The sequence below is a fragment of the Psammomys obesus genome, unplaced genomic scaffold (genome assembly GCF_907164565.1).
Source record: "Psammomys obesus unplaced genomic scaffold, mPsaObe1.curated_primary_1811, whole genome shotgun sequence".
NCBI classification, from domain to species: Eukaryota; Metazoa; Chordata; class Mammalia; order Rodentia; family Muridae; genus Psammomys; species Psammomys obesus.
In genome coordinates, this window is record NW_026596040.1 from 38116055 (window position 1) to 38138789 (window position 22735).

Genomic DNA, 22735 nt, shown 5'->3' on the forward strand with positions numbered 1-22735 from the left:
TTCCTTCCTTCCTTCCTTCCTTCCTTCCTTCCTTCCTTCCTTCCTTCCTTCCTTCCTTTCTTCCTTTCCTTCCCTTCCTCCCTCCCTCCTTCTTTCTTTCTTTCTTTCTTTCTTTCTTTCTTTCTTTCTTTCTTTCTTCTTTTCTTTTTCTTCTTCTTCCTCCTTCTCCTCCTCTTCTTCTTCTGGACAGCAGTTCATCCTTAGGATCTCATTTTTATCTGGACCACGTCTGTAAAGATCCCATCTCCAAACAAAGTCTCACTTTGAGGTCCTAGGGGTTTGGATTTCAACATAAGTGTTTGGGGAGGAGACACAATTTAGCTCACAGACATATTTATATGCCAACTCCTAATGTCATCAGTCAAGGGTTGGTCTTGATTTGCCTTATTTTCCTGACGTACCCAGCCTACCCTACGTGTGGCTGAAGTGGGCTATGAGGTAGAGTTGTTGGGCTGGGTACTGCATACTCAGAAAAATAATACTAGCTAAGTGTGGTGGTCCATGTCTGTAATCCCAGCATTTGGGAGCTTGAGGCAGGAAGATTAGTAGTTCAAGGTCAGACTAGGCTTCATGAAATCCTGCCTACAGAGAGAGAAAGACACACACACACACACACACACACACACACACACACAGAAATAGAGAGAGAGAGAGAGAGAGAGAGAGAGAGAGAGAGAGGTGTGGAGTGGGGATAGAGAGAATAGGCATGTAGCTCAGTTGTTAAGAGCCCTTGCCTAGTATGCATAAAGCCCTGGCTTTGATCTCACCATCAGCGTGGTGATATACACCTATCTCAGCATTTGGGATGTGGAGCCAGGAGGGTCAGAAGTTCATGGTCTTTCTTTGCGAGTCTGAGGCCAGCCTCAGAGAGAGAGAGAGAGAGAGAGGGGTGGGGGAGAGGTACTTGCTGTGTCTGCCCCACCTTTGATGCTTTGAGGATGTAAATAACTAATTTAATGACCGATTTCTTTCTCTCTCTTTTTCTTTCTTTCCTTTTTTAAAGTGGAGAAGATTGTGAAAGGGAGAATAATAAAAAAGGACACTTTTGTATGTTTTTCTTACTGTGGAAAGAAGTCTGTTAATGGAGGAAGTCACACCTGTGTCCGATAAAATGAATATGTAAGCCGGACACTTTTAGTTTACATGCTAATTGACTCATGACACTGAAAAGATTTTAGCCTAAATTAGTCTGATTCCACATTAGTTTCACAACATATATTTAGTAATCAGGATGATAAAATAAGGTCTCCCACAGGGAGCCGTACTGGAAGTAATTGACTACAAGAGTAACTTCTCCGAAATCCTCCGTCGAAGTTGTCACTACTGGGGAATGACACCAGAGATCCTGGCCTGGGAAATTGATAGAGGCGCTTGGGAAAGGTCCAGCCAGGCCTCCATCAGGAGCGCAGTAGCCTTCCTTTGAACCCTTTCTGATAGGCATCGGCTGACTTCCACATCATGCTCATATTAAAGTTTGCAGTGTCATAAAGTAAGATTTATAGTCTTTTTATGAAAGACGGACTCCTGTTTTCAACTGGTTGAAAATTCTCTTGAGGTTAAAAGTGTTTTACTGTCTCAAAAGTTGAAATCAAAAATAATTCAGCCTATTAGAGGGAAATTTGAAAAATATTTCTAAAAATTAAGAACAAGACTGTCTCTTTGATGAACAATTTTGCATCTATGATCTATCTTATAGAAATATACCTGCAAACTGGGTATCATGACACATGCTTGTATTTCTAGGACTTGGGTGGCAGACGCAGTGGGATCTCTGTGAGTTCAAGGCCAACATGAACTACATTCATAATGAAACCCTGTCTCAAAGCAAAACAAAAAACAAACAAATAGAATACACACATATATCTCTCCTAATATACACAAGAAAGTTGGAGGACTATTTGGGAAGTGGAGAGGGCTCACTAGGGTTAGTTCTGCTTTGCGGGACAAGTCGTAGGTGGCACTCAGAGAATCTTAAAGACCAAAAGGAATAGAGGAAGGCAGTGAGGGTGTTCGAGACTGGGAGATGACCAAGAAAACACAATGGATAGTAGCTAGGAATGGTGACATCTCTGTGTAGTTGCAGGTACTCAGGAAGCTGAGACAGGAGGATGACTTGAGCTTAGATAAAAACTTTTGGATAAATATATCTGCCTTACTCAAAGTGTCACGTGGTAATTCATAAACATACACTCCTGTTTTCACTAATGAAATAAGGAAAACAGAATATATATATTTTTTCATAGGTTGCAGGAAGATACTGTGCCATTTTATATTTTAGATCTGAGTATCTGCATCTTAGTATTTGTGAAGATGGAGTGTCAGAGGTGTATGGGTCCTGGAATCAATTCTCCAAGGATTAGTATATACAAGTGCCAAGACTACCGTATCCATCCACTTTGGATAACTTGATAACTTTTATCATTGTTGAGGATTTGTAGCTTTATGGCACAGTACTTGCCTAGCTGGAGTCCTGGGTTCTGTCCTTATCACTGTGAAACAAAGTAACTGTTTCCTCCAAAACTCCCACTCCAACCTGCCAAACTATTTAATATAATTCAACAACAAGACATCACAAGGGGCCAAATTAGCTCAGATAGAGAGTGTTTGCTTGACATACATGAAGCCCTGAGTTCAATTCCCAACACCACACAAGACACTAAGTAAAGATTTACCTATAGAAAAAAAACCCAAAAAAACCAACCAACCAACCAAACAAACAAACAAAACCAAAAAGAAAAGACACTGGGAAAAGTGGTGCTTTCCTGTATCTCTAGCACTTGGGAGGCAGAGACAGGCAGATCTCTTAGTTCAAGTCTAGTTTGGTCTACAGAGTGAGTTCCAGGACAGCAGGGCTACACAGAGAAACCCTGTCTTGAAAGTTCAGAAAAGGAAGAGAAAAAAGGCACCACACAATTTGATTTCTGAAGTCCTTTTCTTTCCTTTGTATTTTCACTTTTTTTTTTTTTTTTTTTTTTTTTTGAGACGCCTTGGCTGTCCTGGACTCACTTTATAGATCAGGCTGGCCTGGAACTCACAGAAATTCACCTGCCTCTGCTGCCAGGAATTCTGGGATTATAGGCATGTGGCACGGCGCTTGGCTCTCATTTTTTTTGGACAGGGTTTCTCTGTGTAGCCCTGACTGTCACCTTACTAGACGAGGTTGGCCTTGAACTCAGAGATCTGCCTGCCTCTGCTGGGATTAAAGGCATGTCGCCATCCCTGGTCCTTTCTGTTTTTCATGCCATAATCCTGGAGTTTTCACCTTAGTTTACACCTGCAGAGTGGGTGGTTAGTCTTTTCCATGCGTTGTCTTATTCCCCGATGAAACAACTCATATCCATGCATTCTATTTATCAGATATTATCTACTGTTGCTTTGGAGGTCCTTGGGATGCTTCAGAGAAGGAATTAACTGAGCCCCAGGAGCTGACCTTCCGGGAAGGTAGACAGATCAATAAACACGAAAGCAAATCATATACTTTAAGAGGTGCTGCATGCTCAAGAAAAAGAAATCAAAGCTGTGAAAAGGAGACGAAGTCAACTTCATTTTTCTTTTTATTAAAATCTGGAATTGTCAAGTGAAACAAAGTGTACAGAATGTACACTAATTAATTTTTCTTTCCCCCTTACATCTTTCAACCTTTTTGTCTGTCTTCTTCTGAGTTATATACCTGTACTAGCCTGAAAATCTGTAGAGTAACAGTAATATGGAGATGCGTGCTGTTATCGAGGGGCTTTCACAAATTAACCCATTTAATCCTCATGACACTCGAAATGGCAGTATCCTCGTCCCGTCTACAAAACAGACTAGGGTGCACTTTGCATGCATATCAGGTTTCTTTCCGGAAACGTAATGTGGATTTAGGCTGACTGGAATTGGTTATCTAGGGATCAAATGCCAAAGCTTCTTCTGGCACCTGACGGTCAGACTTGAGCGCCTCTCTGCGGAGCGGCGGAGGCAGAGAGCAGCTCTGAGCGCCACCCAGCGGCCAGCGGCGCAGGCGCAGGCCGCGGCTCCCAGGGCGTGGCCGAAGGCGGGGCGAGGGCTGCGCTGGGGCTGGGCCTCCGCGAGAATGGGCGGGACCTTCTCCGCGCAAGTAGTCCCCTGCTAGTTTGTTCCAAATCGCAGTCCGTACCGGCTCCAGTTGCCGCCTCCCATGCCCGAGTGGTGGAGGGCCGATCACGTGACAGCCAGGAGGCCGGAACCGGGCGGCTTGCGTGAATTGCAGGAGTTTGACAGAAACAGACGGCGACGTCGCGGAGGTAGAGTGTATGGCCGAGGCGGTGAAGCCCCGCCGGGCCAAGGCCAAGGCCAGCCGGACCAAAGGCAAGGTGAGGAAGCCCACGCGAGCCCTCTGCTCCCCGCGCGTCCCGTGGGGTCCCGTGGGGTCGGGCGGCTGTCAGGCCACCTAGCTGTCTCCCTGTCCTGACCTCACTGGGGTTTTTCTCTTTTGCTCATTTTCTTGGCTTCCCACACCAAAGCCTGGCTTCGTGCGCCGAAGCAGCTTTTTTCCTTCTTAGCTCCATCTTTGACTTCCTATCTTACCATCTGTAACATGGGAGCATTCCCAGCCTCTGGAAATGCACGGAGAAGGGAAGTCCTTCGCTTGGGAGGTATGGTTTGTGGATAGCAGCGATTTGTCAGTTCTCTTCGTTTTCAAAATTCAGGGCGACAGTGTTTTTCCTGTGAACCTGGTTGTTTACAGTGTGGCGTGAATTTTCAGAAATCAACGCAGGGCAGAACCCTCAGAGTAGGGATGGGTTTGAATTTTCTGGATTGTTGCATGTCTTTAGTGTGGTTTTAAGTTGGCTTGTTTTTAGGCGCATTTTAGATTTTTCACTTTGCTCCTATATACTTGCTGCAGCGAACAAATTAAATTCTACTCCAAGGTGGTGGTCAGACCTAACTATATCTATAACTAGTTTTTCGAGGCAGGGTTTCTGGGTAGCCCTGGCTGTCCTGGACTCGCACTGTAGAACAGGTAGGCCTGGAACTCACAGAAATCAGCCTGCCTCTGCTAGGATTAAAGGCCTGCTCCACCACTCCTGGCCTATTTCTATAACTCTTATCTGTATATTTAAATTAGGTTTTAACTCTGTAGCCCTGCCTGGCCTGCTCACCATGTACACTAGGTTGTTCTTGAACTCCTAGAGATCTGGTGTGCCACCACAGCTGGCTACCAGTTCTAGATAACTTTGCCTTATCAAAACCTGAATTTGCACGAACTAAAAAGAAAATGAAAGTGGTATTACTGGTGTAGGAAGTCTCCTTCCCTAGAATTGGTGATGTTCCTGAGCCCAAAGTATAACTTTGAAGTGTGTGTAGGAACAAGTTTTAACAGTGAATTATAGGAACTTCATTTATAATAGAGTGTAAATGAAGTGTGTGGGTTTCTTTCTCTAAGGTGGTATGGAATTAGGCACATCAGAGTCAGAATTTTCTTTTTCTTTCTTCCTTTTTGTAGAGACAAGGCCTTGACCTCACTGTGTAGCCCAGGCTGACTTGAACCTGCTTTTTCTCAGTCTAGAAATATTACTTTCAACACACCTTTATCACTTACTTTGGGTACTACAATCATTTAAAAAACAAGAGAAACCTCGTTCTGTGTTTCTTTCTACTTTAGAATCTGCATATGCTGTTTCCTGTGCCTTATACCCTCCTAGTCCCTCTCTTGCTAGCTACTGCCGCTTTTGGTGTGTCAGTTTAAACTGTGCTTACTCAAACCTTTCTCTTATCATCCTTTCTCTTATCCTCCCTCCCACAGTAGCATTGTGTGCCCGTTTTATGTCCCTCTTCGCATCTGTAACTTTGCTAGCCACTCTCTGCCTTAGACTGGGAACTCACTGAGAGAAGGATAGCTCCTGTTCCCAGTGCCTTTCATTACTTCTGTAGTCACCTGATAAAGTTGGTTGGATTAAAAAATTAGGGCCAGCATCAAAGCACATTTCCAAGCTCTGTCCCTCAAGAATTTAGTAGTTTTTCTTCAGACTAGTATAAAAAACAAATAGAAATGTTCATGATACCAACAGCAAGATCTTCACACTTGCCAGTCTAAGAAAATAAATTGGTTTAGGGTGAGTAGATGCATCTGTTAATGCTGGCTGTTGTTTGGCCACCGTAATGAAGTCCTATATCACTGAAACTTTACAGTGATATCTTTTAGATCCATCTATTTATGGATCCACGAACAGATTCCAAGGCTTAATTCAGAAGTGGATTGTCACGTGCTGTTGTGTTTGGGTTGCTGTGGCTTCTGGATCTGTCCCAGTACTTGGCCTACATTCCTCAGTGTTACATAGGTGACTCCAGGATGACAGGTTGTGATTAGGTATCTGGTATTTACTATTGGATGCATTAGATATAGCCCCAATAATGGTTTTATTCTTTTAGTATGATCCTTTGTAAAAACATTCCCCCAACTCTCAGTATCTGGACTTAATGTATCTTAGTAAATTTAGGTTAAAAAGAACAGAATCTTGAATTTGGATTTTCTCTGCAGGCTTAATAGATTTTGTAGTAAGGCAGAGTAGTGATACATGCGGTAATCGCAGCCTCTGGCTCCTGGAGAATTGTGAGTTTAAGGTCAGCTGGGCTACATAAAGAGTTCTCGGTTAGTTTGGCACTATGTAATGAGTCCCTGTCTCAAAAAAGGTGTATCAAGTTGTGAATTCTAACAACTAATACGAGCCCCTAGTTATCAATAGGATGGACTAGGGTGTTTTCTGCTTAACCCTTCTCAACCATCCTGGTGGTCCTTTTTCCCCTTGCTCTATCTTGTCTAGGTAATGGATTTCTTCTTTTGTTTCTTCTAGGCACGAATTGTTGTTGGAATAAAGTTGGGCTATGCTATATACTTTTATTTAGCTTCTTCTTTTGTGACTCCTGAGATCCAGTCATTATTGAATACATAATGCCCACTTAATGTTTCCCTCAAAATGATTCTAGGCATTTGGGATATAGGAGAAAACCCTCAGGCCTCAATGATGCTTCTAGTGTGGAGAAGCCAAATAAAACCCAACTGAACACCACCCATAGGAAAGGAATTAAGATATATGTTAAAAGGTGATAGTAGTGCTATGGAAAAAGAAAAATCATAATACTTGTGGAATACTTGTGAGAAGCTTGGGTGGATTGCAGTTTCAAATAGGTGGGCAGTGTAACCCTTATTTACAGGGATGTTTGTTTTGTTTTGAGACAGGCTCTCACTGTAGCTCAGGCTGTATTGGAACTCACTATGTAGACCAGGCTGGCCTTGAACTCAAGAGATCTGCCTGCTGAGTGCTGAGATTAAAGTTTGTTTCTCCACCATGCCTGGGATAAGGAGACTTGTAAATGAGGGTATTATGGATTAGAGTAGTTTACAGACTGTAAGGCCACTGCCTGCTCTGTCCTTGAGATTGTAATGAGGCAGTGTGGCTCGCTAGGGTGGAGTGAGTGAGCCAAAGTAGATGAGGTCAGAAAGGCAGGCCCTTGTAAGGACTTTATAGTTTTTATTTTGTGACATTAGAATCATGTCTGGGCTTGAGCAGAGGAGGGTGACATATGACTTATGCTTCAAGGAAAACTCTGCTTGTTTGAGAACAAACTGTAAGGGGTATTAATGTGAAAAGAGCTCAGATTTCAAAGGGAATAGGAGATTCATTTTGGAATCCAGTATAAGTGACTGTGGCCTAGGACCACAGATTTAGGTTACCTAAAATACTGTGTTCTGGTATGGTAACAGTTTCATTAAGGTTTTCTAATTAATCAAAGAAAGTCATAAATCAAGTCATTTAAAAAATACACCTGTGGGACACTAGGCAGTGAAGGGGAGAATTTGCTGTAGGCCTCAGATGACACTCCCAGCCTTAGGGTTGGTGGAAGCCAGGGCTATGTAAATTTTGAAATAAAAGTTTGTCAGTAGCATGGAGATGTAGTATATGATTTGATATGTGAATCTAGTTTTCTGGAGATAGCCTGAGGCTGAGATGAAAATTTGCCAGTAATTAACATAGTTTCAGGAGGTAGAGACCTGGAGGACCCAGAGGTGGAGACAAGACCGGACCACATAGCCCTTCATATAGGGCAGATGGTGTAAGTCATTTGGCTAACGTGTGAAAAGCGCCGAAACAAGAGCAAAACAAACAAAGGCATTCTGATGGAACTTAAACAAGGAGCTGAATTGTTTCATTTTTGGGTTAATGTCTTTAAAAGATAGTAAGAAGGCTGGTAGGATGGCTCAGTTGCTAAGGGCATTTGTGTGCAGGCCTGATGACCTGAGGTCAAATCTGGGAACACAAAGAAAGGAGGAAAAAAGAGAACCAACTCCTGAAAGTTGTCCTCTGGCCTCCAGGCATGTGCTGTGGTTCATGTGCCTCTCCCCCCACCGTGGAGGTACACATGAACACTAATAACAGATCAAGATATTAAAAAAGAAGTGGTCAGATCCAATTGCCCTCCATTACTAAGAGGTTGGGAAGAGAAGGAACAGAGAAATGGGTGTGAGAGCAAGCAGCCAGTGAGGTAGGCTGTGCTCCCACAGCCTTCATGGGCGGCCTGGGCCCTAGAGGTGAATGAAGAATGTAGGAGGGAGAGAGATCAAATCAGCCAAATGCTGTGGATGAGGGAAACCGGATTGGCAAGTGACAAGAACAACACCAAAAAAGTAGCAGCCACAGGGACCGTGCTCATAGTAAGATGCTCCACCCTCATAATACTTGGAAGCTGTCTTTAACCAAAATGGAGTTGCAGTATATTCCCACCTTACCATGAAAGTTCACTTCTGAATTATTTTTGTACATTCTGAGAATTAGGCAAACTTCTGAATGTGCCAGTGTCGGTATTTGTTGGGCAATGTAATAGCTTCATCTTGGAATTCCAGTTCCTGAGACAGAGTTCAGTGTGCAGCAGTTGATTCTTATTCTTGCAAACTGCAGGTGGTTCCGTTAGCTCAAGAAACACTAATCACAGAGTCAAAAATCGGAGGAAGATTGGATGCAAAGAGTCCTGACATAGTCTCTGCTTTCTAGGTATCTGTCTGTTTGGGCAGGCAGAACGTAGATAGCCATCTGGGAGGGAGCTGGATCTGGCCTGACTGCTAACCCAGTATGTCTCTCTAGTAATCATTTCCTTAATTTTCCTTTTGAGCTTCAGTTTTAGAGACCTGCTTATTCCAGCAACCTGCTGAACATCACATTGACAAATGGAGTTTCCTTACTCATTAAAAAAAAAAAAAGATTCATATACTGTTTTCTTATTTATTGTGTTTGGCAGTTTGGCAAATTGCCTTTTGTTAGAGCTGTACTGTTGGCTGACCTGGATCTAAGATTCAGCTGTTCCCAGTGTAGAATTTTGGAGATGCATATTGAGCCTTGAAATATCAGAGTATAAATTGTGGACAGAAACACAGGCAAATTCCCAGAAAGAGACAGTTTTGCTCCTCTCTGAGGGAATAGTGTGCATTAATAACAGTTAAGAGAAGTTATGAACACCAGATCTTCAGAGGCAGGCAGATCGCTCTGAGTTCAAGGCCTGGTCAATGAAGTGTTTTTAAGACAGCCAAGAGAAACCCTGTCTCAAAACAAAAACAAAAACAAAACAACAACAACAACAAAAGAGATATTATATGAGCTGGGTGCGGTGGTGCATGCCTGTAATCCCTGCATCCAGGGAGCAGAGGCAGGAGGATCTCTGTGAGTTCAAGGCCAGCCTGGTCTACAAAGCAAGTCCAGGACAGTCAAGGCTACACAGAGCAACCCTGTCTTGAAAAACAGAGATGGGGGGAGAGAAGGGGGGTTACGTGGGGTCTGGAGAGGTGGCTCAGCAGTTAATAGCACTGGCTGCTCTGCAGAGGACCTGGGTTTGGTTCCCAGCACCCACATGGCAGCTCACAACAGTCTGTAACTCTAGCCCCAGGGGACTACACCCTCTGCAGCACCAGGGTGCAAAGGCAAACCATTCATACACATAAAAATAAATACATATTATTAAAGTTAAAATAATAATGAAGAAGGAGTTACCTGGCCCTGTGTCATGGGTGTTTGTGTGGCTGCTGAATGTTGGTAGCTGTAATCCTTTCATATTCTATTTCAAAAACATTTATGTTTTCTTTCAAGTATATCTAAATAACTTACTGTTTTGTCCATTAATCTTTCAAAAAAATATTTTGCTGGACATTCAGAATAGAACTAATTAACAAACACAGACAATTTTTTTGATTCCCTTTCTTAAAATTTCACAGCAAAAACTAACCATTTCAGTGATTGCATTCAGGTTTCTAGTTTGTTTGAATATAACAACTTTTTTGTTGTTGTTTATTATTTTTTGAGACAAATCTCTCTGTATAGACTAGCCTGCCCTGGAACTCACAGAGATGAGTCTGCCTGTGCCTTCTGAGTGCTGGGATAAAAGTGTAGCAGTACCATGCCCCGTCTTGACTGTAATAGCATTTTACAATGATATTTAAATAACATTTTCCATATTCTTTCTTATTTAGGCTGGCCTACTTGGTTAATTATTTTTATGTGTAGTGTGCATTTTGTCCTTCTACCTTTGTGAGGGTTCTGAGTGTTCACTCAGGCCATCAGGCTTGGGCAACAAGGGCCATCTTGCCCAGAGGCATTTTTTTTTTTTTTTTAAAAACAACTGTAATTGTAATTGATTGTTTAGTTACTTCTTTCCTTTGTGTTTTTGAGACAGGAATTCATGTAGCAGAGTGACTTGGAATTCTCTGTATCCGAGGATGAATTTGAGCTCTTCATTATCCCTTTTTCCTCCCAAGTGCTGGCTGCACCACAGTGTCTTACTCATATACTTTAAAGGTTAATTTTTTATTTTGAGACAGGGTTTTTCTGTGTAGCCTTGGCTATCCAGGACTCTCTTTGTAGACTCACAGAGATCCGACTGCCTCTGCCTCCTGAGTGCTGGGATTACAGGTGTGTGCCACCTTGCCTGCCTAGCTTAAAGGTTCATTTTATTTTAAGACGATTCACTGATCATGTTTTTTGTTAGCATTATTAATTTTACAAAGTGACGTGATATTTTCAAATGTGCATGTAACATACTTTGGTCATATTTGCGTCCTGCCCATCCAGTAGGTAGGTATTTTCATTTTTATTTTTATTTAAGGCAGGGGCTCACTATGTAGCTCTGTCTAGCGTTGAACTCACAGGGATCCACCCCTCTGCCTTCTAAGTGCTGGGTTTAAGGTATACTCCACCAGGCCTGGCTCCAACTTACCTCTTTTTTTAATTGCCCACTACTCTTGTTAATTATCTTTTTATATAACCATATCTTCTGTGTCACAGAACATTTATCAAAACCAAGAAATTAACTTGAGTATAATAATGTTAAACTGAAAAATAGAACGTATTTGGATTTTAAGTTTTCTCCCTAAAACAGTTTTCATTTGTTGTTCCAGGATCCAGTCTAGAATCCCTAGCTGCATACAGTTAGCACATCTCTAGTGTCCTTCAGCTTCTGACAGATACTCAGCCTGTCCTCCTCTTCATTTCCATAACAGAATCATTCTGTAGATTGTCCCTCAGTTTGATTTTTCAGCTAGCGTTTTCACGTGGTAGCTTGAGGGTATGCATTGCTGGGTAAGATACGGAAATACTGCCTCTCTTGGAGTATTGTATCAGGGAGTATCTGAGGAATGCTTTACTGGCGATGCTAACCTTGGTTATTTGGTTGTGGTACTGTTTGCCAGGATTCTCCATTGAAACTCACTATTTTTCTTTTTGTAATTATGAAATACCTAAGACTTTTTCTTTTGCCCTGGTTCTGGCTTGATCTCTGTAACATCTGTCATGCTTCTCTTTACTGTCGATTTGGTTTAAATAAGTCCCCCACGGGTTTAGATGTTGGAAAGTTGTTTCCCAGTACAGGATATTAGGGGCATGCCTTCTGAAGGAATTCACGTAGTTCTCATAGGACCTTGGTAGTCCTCAGGAGGGTTGTTATAACAAGCCTCTCCTCTCTTTGCCTTCCTGTCTCACGTTATAATCTTTCCCTGTTTCTGGAACTTCTGATGTTGTGATGCCTTTTAGCATTAAGTCCTTACAGATGAAGTACCATGTTTTTGAACTGTGGTCGCAGTAAACATAAGTACCCAGCCCTAAGTATTTTAGTGCCAAAATGGAAAATGGGCTAGCACACCATGGAGGTGTAATGGTGATTTTCTGTTTTTTTTTTTTTTTTTTTCCATGCCTTGTATGTTTATCAGAGTTCTTCTGCATAAAGGAGTTGTTATATCCTACTCGTTTGATTAATTTTTTTATTGGTTCAGGTAAGTATTTATTTTAGATTCATAGGTACTTTTTTTTGCAGGTTGTAATCCAGTGCTGTTGTTTTGTTTTGTTTTATTTGTTTGTTTGGGTGCTTGAGTAATTGCAGCCTTTTGAGAGTTTGGAGTGAACATGTTAGTCAAAATGAAGACAAATGTATTGGGTCTATGGCAGTTAAAAATTGTTTTACTTTACTTAGCCTCTGGTAGATAATCCATTTAAACATTTCCTCTTCATTTTTTGGATCATAATTTGTTGCTTATTGTGATATCTTTTTCTTTTCAGATTACACTATTGAATGTCCAAATTTAATGCACTGAAAAATGGGCAATACAATATATTAGAGTATTTCATGAAGTGGATCTACATTCCCTTTGTTAAATGTGAAAATTTAGATTTTTTTTTAAGGAGGAAGGATTTTATTTTGAGTCACAGTTTGAAGGAGTTGTGTATGGTAAAGTAAGGCCTGGTGGCTGTGCTTGTGGCGGGAGCACGAGGCAGCTGTGGCGTCTGCGGGAGGGATCTCCGGCGGACAGTGCTGGTGCTCAGTTTGTTCTGTTCTTTACCCAACCAAGGACTTCGCACGTGTGGTGGCCCTGCCCACGTTCATTACCAGGCCTCTCACCTCAGTCAGTTTTCTCTGTAAAGTCCTCACACACTGTGTGCTGTGCCTGCTACAGTGAGTCTGTCCATCACAGGCCCGCTTCTTCTCAACCTGTCAACAGAACATCATTTTAAAATCATAGCATTTCATCTGTGCAGCCTCCCATTAGCTCATGGTCATCTCATAATTAAGGATGTATTAAATCAGTTAGAAATCTCCATAGTCTTGATCACTTTGAACAATATTCAGAAGTCAAAAGTCTTCTGAGAGTCCAGGCCGTCCGTTAACTGTGAGCGCTTATAAACTAAAAACATGTTAAAGCCTCATATATAATGCATATATAATGGTAAACAGTCCCATTCCAAAATAGAGGAAAGCAGGCATAGGTCCAAGGAAAGATTGGTTTGTCCAAAGTTAGATATACATGAGCAGATCAAACACTAAATTCTGCAGGTACATATCCCGCATCTGGGGCTTGTGGAGGAGCCATCAAAGACCCGTCAGAACCAGCTTCAGGGACCCACCAGCTATGTCATTTAGAGTACATGTGACCTTACTCTTTGGCGAGCCCCAGTCTATAGGCTTGCTTAGTGGATATCTCAACTTCCTGGCATCTCTGTCATGCTGGAGTAGCCAATGTACCCAGGCTTCACCTACACAGCTTCATGAAATGTCATTTTCATCCCACCTCCAGGGAATTTATCCCTGTCATGTGTTTCGACAGGCCTCAGCCTTTCAGAATAATGGTACAAATCTCCATGACCTTCACATTCTTGCCTTGTTCACACCTGCAAAACCATTGCATTGTCTATAAAAACCCCATGGATAATGTTGCCAAGTTTGTGGCCAGCTTAAGATGGAGTCTCGTCACTTTCAGGTTCAATTGCAGCAGCCTCTGTATGCCTTTGAGGCTGCTCAGTGAAAAAAAGTTAGTGCATTGTTTTGAAGTTGGGAACCCCTGAGTTGTCATTTCTATCTAGGTCAGGCTTTCTTTTTTTGGATCAGTTTACATGTTTATAGTTTGGGATGTCCCACAGCTGGGTTAGTGTCCTTAAGGAAACTTTTTATATTGTCCCAGTGAAGTGACGGAGGCTTTTTTCTAATGGCAGCAATTCCCTCGACTGATTACTGGTGTTTTCAAATCCAACTTGTGTATGATTTTGAATTCTCTGTCACATATTCTCACTGAAATGTACATTTATTCATTAGGAAACTTGCACAGACTCATATGGAGAAGAGGAGGCACCTTTGGGAGGGTACATTTCTGTGAATGCATTTCATTTAAAGTACACATTTCTGAGTATGCTCAGTTAGGGTCATAGTTCAAGAAGAAAGCATGACAGAGAGAAGCACCGCCATCTGTGTTGGGTGATGTTGTAAAGGCAGTGAGGAGCTGGATTCCCTGGGTACATGACAGCCCATGTTACAAATGCTCAAAGGCATGGGGACTTGGCTGGTTGCTTTTGGTTTACATTATCAGTTGCTGACAACTGTGGTGGCCAGGCTTAACACTTTAGTCTTCAGAGGAGCTTCTTTGGGGTCCGTTCCTGGTTGCCACATGTTACTGAGAAACCAAGGTTTTCTTATTAATAAAAGAATTTAGAACTGGACTCAAGGGAAGTTCAATGGCTGCTCAAATGGCTGCACAAATGACTGTGCAGGTATTTTGACTGTGTGTGTCAAACTTCAGAGCTTGGGAATTGGTAGTTGAGCTGCCTTTCCCATGGTGCTGTCTAGGATTCAGTCTGTGTGTTAAACCTACACTGGCCCTGGCTCCATCAATCCAGGGACCACAAGATTAAAAAGTTTTATTAGAGTAAGGAAAACTAAACCACAGGTTAGGTGACAATCCCGGCAGCTACCAGGAGAGACAGAGAAAAGGTAATGTCTTTTAAGTTAGGCCTGTGATGGAAATAGCTTATTAACAAAGGAAAAATCACTCCTAAGAATGGAAGTGTGACCTGGATGCAGTGGTGCACGCATGTAATCCTAGCACTCTGGGAGGCAGAGGCATGGGGGGGTCTCTGTGAGTTTGAGGGCATCCTGGTCTACAAAGTGAGTTCAGGATGGCCAAGGCTACGCAGAGAAACCCTGTCTGGAAAGACCGGAAATTAAAAAAAAAAAAAAAAAAAAAAGGAAGTGGGCTGTGAGCTGAGGAAAGAGCCTGAAATATAAAAATTAGATGCTTATATATATAGTTTAAAAATTCTTCATGCTAAAACCATTGGCTATTGTTATATTTTATACCTTGCTTTTAGGAAAAGAAGAAATATGAAACCCTTCAGACTTCTGATGAAGTTTCCCTTCCAGAGCAGAAAATCCCATCTCTAGCTTGTGAACTCAAAGGAGATGATCTGAAGGTGTCAGCTGATTCGCAGCTCCACAGTGAAGATGTCAGTGGATCTAATGAAAGTGAAATGTTTGATATACCACTCACCTCCCTGACTGTAGGTGATGGAGGACCCCTGATATGCGACACAGAGGACCTAAAAGAAAAAAGAGAAATCGGAGCCCATGATGGAGATGATGAAATTAAGTTGAAGGTTGATCCTAGAGACAATGTTAAAACTAAAGGTGACCCTGCTAAGGACTTTACAGAAGCAGAGGAGTGCACACCAAGATCATGTGGGGCTTCAGGAAGCACACTGCACTTTGATGCTCCCTGTCCTCTGCAGGAGATGGAAAGTTCACACATCAGAGAAGCTCAGACTAGGAAAGAAGATAAAGAAGCCCTTGGCTATTCAGAGGTGCTTCAGAATGCCAGCTTGCACAGTTCTTATGAAGCCAAAGAAGTTTCTCAGCCACTCAGAGTGAAGAAACTGTATCCCGAGCTGCCAGCTGAGATTGCTGAAGTACCAGCCTTGGTGTCAGTGAAGCCCTTGCTCTGCAGTGAGCGACTCTACCCAGAACTCCCATCTCAACCAGAACTAGTACCCTTTACTAAAGAACAGTTAAGACTCTTGGAGCCTGGCTCATGGCTGGAAAATGTTGAGTCGTATGTAGAAGAATTTGACAGCATTGCTCATCAGGACAGGCATGAGTTCTATGAGTTGCTCCTGAATTACTCACGATGCAGGAAGCAATTGTTATTGGCTGAAGCTGAGCTGCTTACTCTGATATCTGATTGCCAAAATGCCAAAAGTAGACTGTGGAACTTTAAGGATGAACAAATGGCTGTACAGGTATTTTGACTGTGTGTGTCAAACTTCAGAGCTTGGGGAATTGGTAGTTGAGATGCCTTTCCCATGGTGCTGTCTAGGATTCGGTCTGTGTGTTAAACCTACACTGGCCCTGGCTCCATCAATCCAGAGACCACAAGATCAAATGGCCACAGACATATAACATGTGGGAGGGGGGCTGGGTAGGGTGATGGTCAGCAAAAAGCACATGCCTAGTCTAGGGGGACAGCAGCTCTTGATATCCAGGTGACTTTTGTGTGTGATTGTGATGAATAGGATTGCTACATCTTAGGATTTTTCAAGAGAAGCAGGCATCTGGATTTTTGCATGAAGGATCCTAATTGGCAGCTAACTAAATACAAACATATGCAGGCATGCATTCTACACAGAGTATAAGCCAGCAAACCATGTCTCAAGGTAAAATTCAGCCCATAGATTATTAATTTTAGATTTGGCATAATGCTACAAATATGCAGTGAGTAGACTGTCCTGATTGAACAGTGATAAGGAGATAGGAAAGTCCATTGGATGTGACCCACCCTGGAGGTCAGAGCCACCATTTCCTAAGGGCTTGGGAGGATAGCTAATAAGGGAAGCTGGAGAAGATACTGGTGACACGTGTAATTTGCTGTCCCCCTCATTTGTGAAGAGTCTTGTGTGTTTTTTTGAAGATTCTGTGGAGAGACATTTGTAAGCTTTTAAAAAGGGAGGATGGAGAGAATTAAAAGAACACTTTTAATTCTTGCAGAGGACCTTTGTTCTATTCCCAGCATGCATTTGGCAGCCAGTAACTCCTGTTCCAGGGCATCCATTGTCCTTTTCTGACCTCCATGGGCAACTAGGCATGCATGTTATGCACATACATATGCAGAACAAACAGACATACACAAGATAAGATCTAAAAAGAAAAAAGAGAAAGGATAGAGAAGATTCCTTCTGAACAGAGCCATTGAGATAGAGAATGAGGCAGATCTAGAAGAGCCATAGAGATAGAGAATGAGGCAGATCTAGAAGAGCCATAGAGATAGAGAATGAGGTTTCTAGGGCTTGGGCAATTGTGAAGTTGAGGGCATAGCACACTGGCCTTGCTATTCTTATCACAGAAGGTAAAATAGAGTTGTGAGGATTTTGGGACTAATGTTACTGTTTCCCTGCTGACGTCATAGGGTCAGTCTTTTCAGAGCTGGTCATGGATTCACGGTCGGTAATGCTCTCTTACACAGCCGTTGTTCGCTAGTGCTGTTTTGTGCGTACACTCTGTGTGTGCAGCATTGCCCCTCACTGTGGCTACGAGTTCTTTATGGTGGGAGGCCTGTGAGTCTGACTCCTGCTGCCCAACGGGATCAAGCGCAGCTGGTTTCATGTTTCATCCTTTATCTACCGGTAGGGCATCTGTGCAGACCAAGTGAAAGTGTATGGCCATCACCACTACCAGAGAGTAGAGATGAATGAAAATGTTCTGGGAGAGCTGAAGAAGCTATTTGATGCCAAATCTGAGCACCTCCACCAGACCCTGACCCTTCATTCTTACACTTCTGTGCTCTCGAGGTTGCAAGTGGAGTCGTACATCTACACGCTGCTCAATAGCTCAGCTGGCCTGAGGTCTTTGGCAGTTAATCAGGCAGACCAAGGTACGTAAGCAATGAAAGCGCCCTCTACACTTAAATGTGACAGAGAATTGAGGGGCACAACCTGAGGGAGTTGACTAGATACCAGTTGCTTTCACAGGATCATTGTGTGCTGTTCTCCTTGCCCCTCAACTGCACTTTAGGAGTCAGCTCTGTTTACTGAGTAGTACAAGCCTCTCTTCCCCACAGCTATTATTTCTATCCTTCAGCAGGCTGAAAAGCCGCCTCTCTGCCTTTGCCAAGTAGTGCTCCACTGGAGTTTCATCCCCAAACTCACCATCAGGATACCTTTTCTTTCTAAAACATTTATCATTATCATTATTGTTGCTATTAGGTTTACTTATTTTATGTATTTGACTGTTCTGCCTGCATGTGTCTGTGCACCACATGCCTGGTGCCTGCAGAGGTCAGAAGATAGAGTTGGATCCCTTGGAACGGGGTGGCTGTAAACTGCTGTGTGGGTGCTGGGAATCAAACCTGGTGGGTCCTCTGCAAGGGCAGCATGTGCTCTAACCACTGGGCAAGCTCCAGCCCCTGAGCTCCTTTTCATAATTCTGTTTTCTCCTTTACTTTATTTATTTATTTTGTTCGCTCAGTTTCTTGTTTTTTAACTGATGCTCTGTAATGGTCTGAAATAGAGATTCTAATTTTTCTCTTTCTTCACGGTACTTGCTTTCCCCCTGAGCCACACCCTCAGTCTTAGCATACTTGCTAAGACAAGTACTCTGCCAATGAGTGTGAGTGCATCTTCAGACCACGTGTCTGATAGATTGGTAGAACTTTGTGGGGATGGTTTGGGGAGAAGGGAAGAATTTCTTTGGTGTACAGTTCAAACAGATACAGGATATAATCTGCTGGTCACGTAGGATCCTCATTCAGGATGTAAAACCTCAAGACCAGCCCCCAGTGGCCCACTTCCTCTAAAGAGGCGCCACTTGTACAGGTTTCATACCTTCCAAAAACCACTGTCAGCTGAGTACCAAGTGTTGAAGTAAATTAGGGAACATTTTTTGCTCTTGGCTATCTCAATTCAATATGCATTCAGTTCAACTTCAAAAGTCTTTGACAGTCTCAGCATTGTTCCTGGCTCATCTAATACAGTTTCAAGAGCATGGTGTCTCTCTTTTCCTCTTTAAAAAGAAAGAAAGAATAAAGCTAGGCATAGTGGTGCACGCCTTTAATTCCAGCTCTCAGGAGGCAGAGGCAGGTGGGTTCTGTGAGTTTTAAGCCAGCCTGGTCTACAGAGTGCATTCTAGGACAGTCAGAGATACATAATGAAACCCTGTCTCAAAACAAAACAAAACAAAACAAAACAAAACAAAACAAAACAAAACACCCAAAGAATAACAGTGAGAATAAGAGTGAGAATAGGAGAGATAGGGGAAGACAAGTGTGTGTGTGTGTGTGTGTGTGTGTGTGTGTGTGTGTGTGTATGCGTGCATGCGTGAGAGAATTCCACAATGAGCAATGGTAGGGAGGCTACCTGAGTATCGTGAGAGTGCTTCCCTGACAAAATCCCCCAAGAAGTCTTTAGAACAGTCCCAAGAACAAAAGAAAAATTTTGATATTTTGTAATATTTTAGAGTGATGGGAAGTTCTGTGTGTGACAAAGAGCAGGGAGGAGCCAGGTAGCATAAATTGAAAGCTGTTCAAATCAGCACAGACTGCTCAGTTCTCTGTCCCAGACATTGCTGCCAGGAGGCATGGCCTAATTCAGGCTGTAGGATCTAGCTTGAAGGTACAAGACCTTGTTCTATCAAAACCAGCAGGGTAAGCATCAGCTCCTGTTGCTCCATGTCTGGGCATGTGGGGCTTGAGGTAGAATCACCTGGGCTCCAGAAACCCTGGGTAGCCCTGAAGTCTAACTCAACTACCTACAGCACTCAGTCTCTGTATTGACTGGCTCCATCTGCTCTGTGCCTGTAGCTCTCCATGGTGAGGCCCTTGGCATCTTCGGTCCTGAGGTCTTCTTGCAACTTAGGCTACACATTCCCATCTTTATTTGATGGCCATGTAGTTCCTGGTTCCTCCTTGCAAGGAGTTTGACTTTGCCTTGTATTGTGCAGCCTTACTCTGCAGCTTTCAGGAACCCTGGAGTAAGACATCATGCCTCTCCTTCACTGCCAGCCTGCAATGTAGCTTGATGCACTTCTCTCACAACACAGCGTCTGTGCACCTCAACTTACCGAGCATACACTTGCCTAGGGGGTTATTACCAGGAAGGAGGCTTATCGGCATTCTCATTTTTATGCTCTAACCTAAATACATGAGCTTTTCACAAGGCAGAGCGTTTGATGTTTAGGGCTTTGCTCTCACTATTTTCTGTTATCTCTGTGCAGAACACTAAGTTTTTCTTTTTCAGCACTGGCTCACCTGCAACTTTAAGCTCACCTATTTTCCTGGCAAGCCCATGTATTGTTCAAACCTTCTGCTTCCCTTGTTGCTCTCTTTCCCTGTTGACTTGGATAAGAAAAGTGAGCACCAGCCATGCTATATCTTGAATACTGCTTGTCTTGAGAGTTTTCTCTACCAAACGAAATAGTTTATCATCTTTTAATTCAGCCTTATTCCAGTTCTAAGAACATGGATAGATGGGCAGATTCTTTGCCAGAGTATCACAGGAGTGGCCTCTGTCCCACTTCCCAACAGAGTCCTTGTTTAGTTCTGAACACCTCATGAGCCAGGTCTTCATTGTCTGTCTCTCTCTGAATACCCTGGTCTTCCAAACTCCCACAGAATGGCCCTTAAGTTCTGCTAATGTCAGTTCAAGACTTGTTCATCCTGTGGCTCTAAAATCTTGTGTGTTTATTTAGCATGTTACTTCCCACAGGCATAAGGACCATGTTTATACTTATTACAGCAACAGCTCTGCCCCTGGCTGCCATCTCTTTGTGTTAGTTGCTCTTGTGACAAGAGACAGCTTAAGTCAGAAGTTCTTAGTTCTCAGTCCAGCGGGATACAGTCCATCACAGAGAGGAAGGATGGCAGCAGGAGCAGCTCAGTCAGGAAGCAGACAGCCTCTTGGGTTTATGTGAACTAAGTGCTTTACATATTTTGGTTTCTTTGCTTTAAGTGGAGAAGCTAAGGTCCACCTCCCCAATGCCATTACAAGGACTTGGTTAATCTCTCTTTATAGTTTCTAAGCTGACAGAAAGCATGCCCACTGACGTGTGTCAGCTAAAGGAGTGCATCAGCGTGTTGTTCATGTTCACCCGGAGAGTGAATGAGGACGCCCAGTTCCATGACGACATCCTTCTCTGGCTGCAGAAACTGGTAAGGGAACAGACACAGGTAGAGAACTCTTTCACTGCTTGGGTTCTTTAAGAATCATTTCTTATTTCATAAATTTTCTTCTACAGCTTTTCCAGCCAATTCATTTAATGACTTTTCTTTGATGACGACACATGGTTACAAGTTACTTTGTCTCTCTAATGAACTCTAGCTTTCCAGTCAGAGTTGAACTCAAAGGAAATGCCTGAGGGAAGGATGCCACACTTGAAGACAGGTTTCTGACTCACCAAGTGTCTGATTATGTTTGATGATGAATTGAGTCATACTAAACATGAGAAGAAAAGTGTCAGAATTTGGAATATTTAGGTGTATGGCAGAGGGACTTATGTCTGGGTACCCAAGAAATATGGCCTGCACTAACCACTGAGTAAATGCTCTCTTAGCTTACTGTGTCCATGAGCCTGTTACACGAGTCCTTTGTTGTTCAGGTGTCAGTGTTACAAAGAGTTGGCTGTCCTGGAGATCACTTCTTCCTCCTGAACCACATTCTTCGGTGCCCAGCAGGCGTTAGTAAGTGGGCTGTTCCTTTTATACAGGTATGACGGTGATGTTTTGGCTCTTGGGGTGGGGTAGAAGCTTTACTTTTATTTTATTTTATTATTTATTTTTAAGTTTTCCTTAAGAAATATCTAAAACAGCCCACCCCAAGGTCTAACTGAGTGCTATTTAAATAAAAAATTTGAAGATTTATTTCTATTACATGTATGCTCTATGTGTCTACATGGGTTTATGTGTACTGTGTGTGTATAGGTGTCTGCAGAGCTCATACAGTACTGATCTACTGGAACCTGGAGCTAAAGGTGGTTATGAGCTTCTAAACTGGGTGTGGGGAACTGAACCCCCTCTCTCCAGAGGAGCAGTGAGTGCTCTTAACCACTGAGCCAGCTCTCCAGTTCCCTAAGTAAAGCCTTTAGGCTAGGAGTATATGTGTATAGGGGTTAGTGCCAGAACTGTCTGGGTCATCACAGTGAAGAAACTAGGACATAACTACATAAGTTCAGATAGCTACCTAGCTTTGTAGCCTCACAAGTATTTAAATTGTTAAGATTTTGGTGCAGGACATCTTACGAGGACTATTTTTTTTTTCTGTAGTAATTGACACAACTTTCCAAATTAATCCATCTCACAGTACAATTGCTACAAATGAAATATAATCTGTTAGCATGGCAGAGAGGTCCTAGACCTGTTAGCAACTCTCATACACTTAACCAGCTGATTTATAATTTCTCTTTGCTGAGCTCCTTTCGGCCATTTTTATTATTCATAGCAACTACTTACATAGCAGTAGGAACCAAAATGTATGCCAAATTCAACTCCTTTGTATTTTTGTAACTTTAGTGGCATGGAGCCTAAATCCTTTTGAAAAGAACGGTGTGCAGATGTCTGACATCAGCTGTTGGTTCCCTGCTCTTAGGCTGAGGGAGGGTGCAGGCGACTGCTCCAACTGTGCCCTGTGCTTTGGCTTAGGCAGCAGGGTTAGCTTTGTTCTCTGACTAGCATCTTGGTTGTTAGACGCGTGTAAACCAGCTAGAGCTGGTTTTCTACAGCATACTTTCTTCGTTTTCTGATTTCAGATCAAAGTGTTGAATAATCCTTCAGGGGTCTTTCATTTTATGCAGTCCCTTGCCCTGCTGATGTCTCCTGTCAAGTAAGTGTGGAAAAGTTTGCGTGTTAGTAACTGAAATACTTCTATCAGAGGATTGGGTTTCTTAACTGCCCACATCCAAAGAGAACTGCTAAGGGAAGTGCTGGCATTCCAGAATTCAA

The 22735-nt window shown here is 42.8% G+C and overlaps 1 protein-coding gene across 1 annotated transcript in view; it reads left to right on the forward strand.

The window, feature by feature from the left end:
- Positions 1-4208: 4208 nt before the first annotated feature.
- The window catches only part of Epg5 (ectopic P-granules 5 autophagy tethering factor), a 99563-nt gene continuing 81036 nt past the window's right edge, over positions 4209-22735 (forward strand). Inside the window, exons 1-6 of the mRNA XM_055622529.1 lie at positions 4209-4331; positions 15129-16052; positions 17437-17680; positions 20814-20950; positions 21397-21504; positions 22543-22616. Of these exons, the coding sequence (XP_055478504.1) occupies positions 4272-4331; positions 15129-16052; positions 17437-17680; positions 20814-20950; positions 21397-21504; positions 22543-22616 (1547 nt within the window). The 5' untranslated portion in view covers positions 4209-4271. The remainder of the gene's footprint in view (positions 4332-15128; positions 16053-17436; positions 17681-20813; positions 20951-21396; positions 21505-22542; positions 22617-22735) is intronic.